Here is a 9,797-nt window from a genome sequence, read left to right as displayed (position 1 = left end):
ATGGGAAAAAATTGAAAGATTTCCCTGGTGGTCCCAGAGGTCCCTGATGTATTGTTCTTTAATTACATCCTGCAAGCCGCCAATATATTACTCCAATATAGACTTAGAGGACTTCACAGACACCGATGAAGAACATCAGGTCACAGCCCTTATACGTCTGTTTAAAGTTGACAATTGACATTTGGCATGCTGACAATAAGATATGTTGTTCAAACAATACAATATATTCCATTACTTCATATGTATTTCATTACAATCAGTGGACAACATTATTTTTATTTTCTTTAGCATAGTTTGTAATACAACATGTTGGATTTGTAAGTGTTGTTTCTTAATGCTTTCATGCTAATGTTACCTCTGTATCAATACAAAAGGAGACAATCACTCTGTTATTTGCCACTCAATCAGTAACAGTGCACATCAGTTATTATTCTGCACGTGTTTGCCTTTATTAATACCCATACACTTCTATTAGGAGTCACAACAAGCATGTAATTGTGTTGCTAATCAACTGGTCAGCCTATCTCCCATCTCATTTAAGGTCAATGACACAATCCAGCATGATGATGTTCACTAAAGGTTGACAGCACTGTTTTGTAATTGGATTGGAAAGACTTCTATTCAACGGTTATTATTACTGTTTAACACCTGACACTTGCCTTCTCTCTCACTCACTCATCCTCTTGCCTTCACTCTGTAGACTGTGGTCCTTTACCATTTTATCCTTCCTCTTCTTCTTGAAGGTGTTTGTGGCTATGATGGCTCCTCAGCAGCTGCAGCAGCTCCTTTCCTCCAGCCAGCTGCAGGTTCTCATTCACCAGAAGCAACACGCCCTTCTGCTCCAGCAGGTAATTAATGCAATATTAACACTACTAATAATACACTGCATTCTGGTTTACCGGACTATAGCTTACCTTTGCAAAATAAAGTTTGAGTTTTTCTTATAGCCTATTTATTGGACTGAAAGTATTGTAACTAAATGAGTGAAGTCAATATGTTAACTTTAGCCATAAGTGAGAAGATAGAGATAAAGATATAGATATAGATACAGCACAGGCCATAGGTTTGGATACACACGTCTTGGAAAAGCAATGTCAATAAATTGAACTTTAAGGTCAGGTAGGTAAGTAGCTAAAGTTAATGTTAACCAAAAGACATACAAGCTATTTAGTCTTTTAGTTTATATATGCCTCAGCCGACTGGTTTGACTAGCTGACAGAACCAACAAGACAGTCGACAGACTAGCTAACAAATGTGCTTGCGTTGGAGTGGCTACATTGAAAGGTTAACAGCTAATGCTAGCTGGGCTAACTAGCTTATGTTACAGTAACATAACAGCTAGTCTGTCAGCTAGTCAAACTAGTCTGCTGAGGCTTATATAAAGTAAAAGACTAAATAGCTTGTATGTCTTTTGGTTAACATTAACTTTAGCTACTTACGTGCCTGACCTTCCAAGTTCAATTTATTGACATTGCTGTTTCATGATGGACATTTTTACTTATACGTTTTTACATTTTTACGTCATATGAGAAAGAAAATAATGCACTACATTAAGCTTTACTAGTTTTAGGGGCACTGTCATTAAATTAAAAAACAACAACACGTAAGATCTTCAGAGCTTAAGTTTCTTCTGTGATTTATTAACTTTACCCAATTTGTTTGAAGTTCTTTGACTTCACCCCACTGTGTAACTTAGTTGTTCTTGCCACTCTTCTTGTCACTGTCACATCTTCAAACATAAATTCTATTGACATTGCAGCTCCTTTCTCAAATTGGCTCAATGTTGGCAGTAACAAAAAGAAAGTCTTGCATGTCGTACTCATGCAAGTTTTTTTTTTGGATCCCTTGAAAGACTCAAGGGATTCAGAAGTATTTTTATTGTCGATAATTACTGTTTGTTTTATCACTGTTTCACTTACTTCACTTTACATTTTTTGAGAGTGAGGTGAAAGTCTCTAGTAATGATAATGTTATAATAACAGTCCATCACTCTTTTTCTAGCAACATCTGAAAGAGTTTTACAATAAGCAACAACAGTTTCACCTCCAGCTGCTTCAACAAAAGCCCAGCAAGAAAGTCAAAGAGGTAAGTAGTTATCAATGGTCTGTTTTTCTTTCATCCTATTTATTTAGGTTTTCAGTGTGTTTTAGCTCTAAAGTTTAGGATCAAGAAAATGTCATAAATTAAATTTCAATGTCTGGAGTAAATGGCCCGCAAGTGACAGAAATAACACAAACATAATTTAATAGGACTGATAGAGGAAGAGAACATGTTTGTGTGCTTTGTCACTTGCCTTTGGGCTTTGAGAACAATGTGAAGTTAAGTCATTTATGAAGGATGCCTTTACAGTTGCAGTATATGCCACTGATTATATCTCAAGATCAGTACTTGGACAACTGCAAGAAGAAAAGAAAGTAAGAACACAGACCAGATTTTTGCATGAATACTACCTCACTTACTTTGAAATGTTCTCTCTCGGTCCGCCAGCTCTCTGCACAGCAGCTCGTGTTCCAGCAGCTCCTCCAGCTCCAGCAGCAGCAGCAGCAGCTCCTCCGGGTGCAGAGACCCATCCTGTCCTCCCCCGCCCCCTCTCCAGGTCATTATGTTTCATCTCCCTCAGGAGCAGTGTCTGTTGAAAGAAACTGTGATGTCAACTTTTTCATTTCCAATGTTTACTGTGTGTTTCAATGTTCTCGACAGTATCTCTGTTTTCAGTGTTGTAATCCAGAGCATGTTTGCTAATGTGAGGTTACAATTTACAGTAAGGTTACTATTTTATGTTATCATACCACTAGGATACAAACAAACAAATATTGACAATCTGTTTCAATTTTGTCACAGAGACTTCCATACAAGATTTGCTTCTTGTTGGTTTTATGCTCAGTTACATAACTGCACTGAACTCAAAAGAAACGATGATTAAAGTGCACCTAAAAGTAGAAAAGTCATCCTTATAGATTTTTGTTATTGAAACTTTGTTGTTTCTTTATCAAGTACCTTTAAGTACCTTGTTAAGCGCTATATAAAATTAATGTATCATTATTATTACTCATATTCTAGCTGTGGTAATTATTCCTTGGTTACAGTGAAAAGGTAACTTGAGGTCATGAGGCAGAGTTGTTTTTCTTGTTTCTGCCCTCAAACTTTGAGGTGGGAATGAGTAGAAACTGTGTGAATGTGGAGCACAGATGGAAAAGTGCAGGTGTGATGATCAAAAAACATTCTCATTATAACGAATGTATTATTTTGGAGGGGAAAAAAAGGACATACTACTCAGATGCATCTGATGCGTAATATATAGATAATAAACCATCCACTATTTAAGCAGTTTCCTAAATCAACATGGAAAGCCAGACACTCAAAACACACAGAATTGGAAATCTACAATATGTTTTTTCTTTTATGTCTTAGCTGGTTTGAGCCCTGAAAAGATGCAGCAGATATGGAAAGAGCTCACAAATGGAATAGCTGAAGATAAAACCACATCGAAAGGCAATCAGGACTCTCCTGCTAACAACATGATGTCAACAAAAGTCACAGGGAGGCAGACCAGTGACCAGCAATCTTCTTCTCCTCGCGGGGCACAATGGTACGATCTGTCTGTTTGGTGCTGTTAACTGATTGTGAGAACTGAGATGACACTGCCTCTTTCTAAACATCAAATACTTGTTATCTGTAGACATTTTATTTCTCTCAAGTTGTGGGTGAGCAGCGGTTTTGCTTTGGCAGCGGGACTTCACTTTTAATTCCCCTCGGGAACGATATATTTTGTCTTGTTTGTTTGCTTTGTGTTCCACCACCAGAAGGGGTTCAGCAAAGAAAAAGTTTACACGACAACATGTCCCAAATCAAAAGTAAATTGTTTTCTATTTGTTTATGGTGCCCCCTCCACCTCTCTCTGTCATTTTCTGCTACCTGAAAAGCTACCTTATATCTTTTTTATTGCTGCTTTGCTCTCGATTTGTTGCTGTTCTCTGGGTGCTATATGGTATTTAATCATGACAACACTTTGACTCTTTTTTTGCTTAAACCTGCTGCAATTTTACACGTTTGTGTGTGGCAGGGTGGTTGTTGTCTGGGAGGGTGTTAAACACTTGCCTGTATTCCATAATACATGTGTTACATATATGTGCATGTGTGTGGGTGTGTGAGAGAGAAAAGAGAGGGTGAAATGTATGAAGCGGATGGGGGGGTGGTTGTTACATATTATATTATTTATTTATTTTAAAAGCAGTGATCTGGAGCAGCACCTTGGATGTTGTTGTTTTAATACTCTGTATTCATGCAACGACAATAAAGCTTGATTTGATTTGATTTGACTCTAGTGCTGTCAAAGCTGATGGCGCTGCCGCACACGCTCTCTACAGTCACGGTGTGTGTCAATGGCCCGGATGTGAGTCGGTGTGTGAAAACTTCAGCCAGTTCCTCAAGTAGGTTTTAACTCCATCCTAATGCATTTCACTTTCTGACTCTAAATCTAAATCTCTAGTGATCTTTGAACACCCCAGTTTAGTTAGCCAACAAAGCTTACTGCTGCTTTATTTCTGGGACTTAAAAGTAGGAGGATAAGACATAAGGGGCAAAAACTGGGGCTCAAATGCCAGCAAGCTTGGATTTACCATAATTACAATGTATTTCAATGGTAAAAAAACAAAACAAACATGGCAAATCAAAACGTCCATAGAAAGTTCTCAAACCGCTCGCGCATTATCTCCTTTTCTGCTCTTGATGCATATGTTCAGTATAGTATGCTTGAAATGTTCTTCATTTTACCAAGAAATCATTAAATGTATATGTGAGTGAGTGGTTTAAATAAAGTTTCCATAAATGTTTTGATAGATTTTGAGATTAGTTTTTTTAACATGACTCTGGGTCACCATTGAACTCCACTGTACCTGACTACGGCTGCTTTCTCTGTGATGGACTAAGCTGCAGACTTATCAGAGTATTTGATACTCAATAGAAAGATTCCCAGCAAAGTATTCATTTAAAGCCCTGTTGTGTGTTTCAGGCACATAGGCAGCGAGCACACTCTGGATGACAGAAATACAGCGCAGTGCAGAGTCCAGATGCAGGTGGTTCAGCAACTTGAGCTTCAGGTAGGAATGAATCCCAAAAAAGATGTCCAACAGCAAAAGTTGGAAATGACACTTAGATGTGAGCTAGTGTGGAAACCTGTCATATGTGTGTTTGGGTCAAACAAAGGAATTTTGTATAGGTGAAAAGTTTGTATTGATAAAAAAAAAAGAAGATATATATTTATAGCAGCAATAACAGTCTGCAAAATTAGATTGTTTCCTCCGAGCTTCTCCTAAATTTCACCACCTGAACAACTTCTTCAAGGTAAATATTCATGTAATGTTCTGCAGAACACTGCCTCCTTCCTCATGTTTGATACAGCAGAAAATTGTACTTTGCAAAAAATGTGTTTGCTTCACAGCATTCCATCTCGCTAAGCTGTGTTCAGTGATTTTGAAGTGACACCATCCATCTGATTTCTTCTCCTCCCTCTTCATCTCCTTTAACAGCTCTGCAAAGAACGGGAGCGTCTCCGAGCGATGATGGCTCACCTGCATCTGCCATCTTTAGAATCTCAGTTGATCTCTGCCCCCGCAAGTCTACAAATGCCTCAATCTGATACGGCTGCTGACCCACACGGTCTTCAGGTAGATAGTGTGTAGTAATAGCTGTGAGAACAACAGAGACGAAGCAAATGAGCCGTAAACTGCACAGCATTTCAGAGCTGTGAGCAAAACTCCAAATATGTTTATAATATGTGGTGAAGAGTGAAAATAACACGTCTGGCTACAACTTCATCTTCTGCTGCACTGATGAAGATACCGCCAGCCTGAAATCAACCTGGGGAACTTTTACACTTATATAAGTTGCAGAAATATGTTGGCATTTTCTTAGAAAAAAAGGGTTTAGGTTAGGGGTACACTTGCATGAGATGAAGGTCATATTAAAACCCGCCTAGAAAAATTATGCCAGATCGGATCATATGTGCATACATTTCAGATTACTTCACACTTTTGCCTTATTGAGCTCTCCGTCCTTATTGAGTGTGACTCGCATGGTGTGAGTTCTGAGCACTGTCTTTCCTTTCAGTGCCCAGCTGTTGGTACCAGATGGCTGCCATTGTGTTTCCAGACATCAGACATGCTCTCATAATGTGGAAGCTAATCAGATGTTAATCTTGCAAATATTGCACCATAATCACAACACTCACCAAACAATTTCACCCTACAATTAACAATAATTGGCTTCCTTCTTCTTGCGATATTAGTGGAATCACCTCTGAGGAGGCGAATCAAATCGCTCTGTTACACTCTGTTTAAAATCTCCCTCTCTGTTTTCTTTCTCTGTCAGTCTTTTCATTCCACTGGCTCCTTTGTTAACTTGGATCACCTGTTTGTGTCACTCCCAGCTCCACCTGGCCTCAACGAGCCCATCAGACTCCCCACAACCCCTGGCCTCTGTCAGCACTCCATCCCAGGGGAGTGAAGAAGAGTGTACTGGGGCCATAAGATGTCGTCATCACCCTTTGGTCTACTCCCTGTCTTCAGGTAAAACAAATACCGTAGTCGCTTTAATGTCCATTAACAATAAATAGTACAGAGCAAATTTTCTACTCCAGTTTCTGTGTTTTGTCTTGTTACAGAAAATGAATATGAGCTTTATAAGAACGCCGATATCAGACCACCTTTCACCTACGCAACACTGATAAGACAGGTACAGTCTATACATTGGAAAAGAAGTGATTTCTTTTCCATACTTAACACATTCTATAGGTAACTCAAAGGTAATATGTTATATTATTTAAATCACTTTTTGATATTTGCAATTCAGATGCATCCAGATGTTTTCTCCTTTGTTTTACTCTGTGTTGTCCTATTTTGGTCCGTAGAATGTGAATAATGAGATAAACAACCTCTCTATGCATTGATTGCCTTATTTATTCTCATTCAGTTACCTGAATTACCTGTCTACAGCTGAAAACATTAACGGAAATCTAATTTCTGTTAATTCTGTTAATAAAAAATGTAAGTTTTGAAGGCAAAAACCCCTTGGTTCCATTTGCTTGAATATGATTATTTGCTGGCACACCTTGTGGCCCACGAAAGAAAACTAAATATCTTTGTGTTTATCAAAAGTTTTATTTTTTAAATAGGTCAACTTGGGCTTTGGGCTATTTTCTTATGACATTCCTGACATTAATCAGGAAAACACTTTATCGATAAAATAAACTTGTCTTGAGTCGATGAAATGGTTAATGATCTTTTATCTTAAAAAAAGGCGGTTGATTCATAGAATTAGAAAATAAAAAGACTGCACAGCGTTTTGAGTGTGCGGCTGTCTCCTCCTTCCTTGGATGAGAAGTGAAAAAGTCAGGGCTTTAATTTGATCCTATAATGTGCTACAGTTCCTTTTATTTCCCTCTCCATCTACAGGCTATTATGGAAACATCAGACAAGCAACTAACACTCAACGAGATATACAACTGGTTCACACGGACATTTGCTTATTTCAGACGCAACGCTGCCACTTGGAAGGTATCACACCTCCAGATAATTAACCATGTGATCCCAGCGTGTACCTGATTTATGCCGCATGTATCCAGTAATATCTCCTTCACTCTGATTTTCTCTGGATCAGAACGCAGTGCGCCACAACCTGAGCCTGCACAAGTGTTTTGTGCGTGTGGAGAATGTGAAAGGCGCAGTGTGGACAGTGGATGAGGTGGAATACCAGAGGAGGAGATCCCAGAAGATAACAGGGTACGATAGATGGCTTCCTGTTTATCACAGCGCTGGCATCAGGGTATCTGCATGGATTTCAAGTTAAATAGGACATTTCTTTAGTTTGCCCAAGTCAATAAAGTACAATTTATTGGCAAAAAGCACAGAAGCAAAGACATTTGCTTCTCATCTTTCCCATCTTTGCTTCAGCAATTGATTGGAAAACATGACATGGATTATGGCCAAACAAGATGTATCGTCACATGATCCCGATGACAGTTTCAAGGCTCTTTCTTGACTGTTTATGCAACTGTATATTACTATTTGTCATCATAACTGACCTTGCCTCAAACTATTGCTCATAACCACGTGGTTTTGATTTGCTTGCCATGAATTAGACATGGATTGTGTTCATTTGAAAATCTGTTACCTTTGTTATTCCGCAGGAGTCCATCACTGATGAAAAATGTGTCTTCCAGCCTTGATTTTGGGACAGTTCTGAATGCCAGCTTACAGGTGATTGCACGTCATCGAGTACACCTTCCTGTTTCTGGAGATTGATCTGGTCGAGGTCACTGTTTCTTCTTCTTTGTCCTGTAGACGGCACTGCCAGGATTCAAGGAGTGTGTTAACAGAAACTCCATGAGTCACACACAGGAGAACAAAGGAACAAAAAGCAACAGTAAACAAAACTTCTCTCCCCGATTCCAGCAGTGAGCTTTATTTATTGTAAACTCCAAAAAAAACATCAAATTACTGATGTGATGCAATAATTGATTGTAATGTTTTTGTGTTGCACCTCCTTCAGGTCTCTTTCCCTTAAAAGCGAAGCGCTGAATCTGAATGACCAAGAATCTCTGATGCCCACAGTAAAGCCAGCCACCCTGCCACACGGCATGACTGAAGAGTATGAAGAACATTTGTTTGACCCTGAATGACAAGAGAACGGTTCAAACACTCCACAAAGGCGAGCCCTCTTACAATGTTAACGCTGTGTGAAATTCTTACTGAACTACTTTTTGATCTAACACACATCAACATGGAGATATTCAGAGTTGTGGTTTTTCATATGGTTCAGATATATTATATTCATACACAAGAGAACTGTTCGGATTTTGTTGACATGTCTGCAGCAGGCCACTATTTCTTGTAATATCTCAACCTTAAAGACAAGAAAAGGGAATACAGTATAGTGCCACCTGTAGTACATACAATGACAAAGAAATATTACTGTTGAATAAGAGATTCAATGTGTTTAAAGCTAATATGTTGGTCACATTTGAACTAGCCAGATAATAAAAAAGAATGTATGATCATTTTTTTTCCATAGGAGACCTGGCCAAGAAATGTCTATCATGACAAGAATCAAAATAGAGGAGAATGAACACAATGAAAAAGAGGAGTTGGGATCTGATAGTTGGGGGTAAATGGTGTCTTTTTCACCATTAAATAATCCCACACTTTCATGTAAATGATACAATCCAAAGGCCATTTATGTGTTATAGTATGATGTAAAGAAGGGATGTTTTGTCTGTTTTTGCGAACACAGTGAATGCTACATTACAGCAAAGACAGAGCTTTTTCTGTTGCTGAAATATTAAAAAACATGTGTAGTCTGTACTGTGGCTTCTCTCTGTTGTCTTTGCAAATCAGCCTGCTGAAATGGGTTTTATCAATGTCAATTTGTCTTGTGTGTTTACCTGTTTGCCTGTGTGTGACTTATGTATTTGAAACATCACACAACACACACACAACATTCCACTTTTATAACATTGTGAGAGTATTTACATTAGATAATGTGTTTGTCTGTAATTGTATGAAAGTGTCAGATTACAATGGAATAATAAATAAATGTAAACCTGATAATTGTTAGTTTATTTTATCATTTTCACATATGTGATTTATGGCATTAAAGTGAACGTTCATACCGAATTAAAATGTATGCCTAACCCAATAGTATACTTGACACCGCAGCTGCTGCTAACCTGGCGTGGTTACGCCTGGGTGAAAATAAATTTAAAATTTGGTAAATAAAAAATGTTTTGTTTTGGGTAAATA

At 38.3% G+C, this 9,797-nt stretch overlaps 1 protein-coding gene across 1 annotated transcript; it reads left to right on the top strand.

Annotated features, from left to right (window-relative positions):
- The first annotated feature begins 660 nt into the window (after positions 1–660).
- Positions 661–9,565, top strand: LOC117948847 (forkhead box protein P2-like). Its single transcript, XM_034878753.1, has 15 exons — positions 661–848; positions 2,002–2,085; positions 2,488–2,644; positions 3,412–3,589; positions 4,326–4,430; positions 5,012–5,099; positions 5,529–5,677; positions 5,929–5,935; positions 6,428–6,566; positions 6,662–6,732; positions 7,452–7,553; positions 7,657–7,778; positions 8,186–8,255; positions 8,340–8,452; positions 8,548–9,565. The coding sequence occupies exons 1-15, from the start codon at positions 756–758 to the stop codon at positions 8,675–8,677; spliced, it is 1,608 nt and encodes a 535-aa protein (XP_034734644.1). The 5' UTR covers positions 661–755; the 3' UTR covers positions 8,678–9,565.
- Positions 9,566–9,797: the final 232 nt, after the last annotated feature.

Source organism: Etheostoma cragini, chromosome 8 (genome assembly GCF_013103735.1).
Source record: "Etheostoma cragini isolate CJK2018 chromosome 8, CSU_Ecrag_1.0, whole genome shotgun sequence".
Taxonomy (NCBI): domain Eukaryota; kingdom Metazoa; phylum Chordata; class Actinopteri; order Perciformes; family Percidae; genus Etheostoma; species Etheostoma cragini.
The sequence above is the reverse complement of the archived record's forward strand: the minus strand, read 5'-3'. Positions and strand labels throughout refer to the sequence as shown.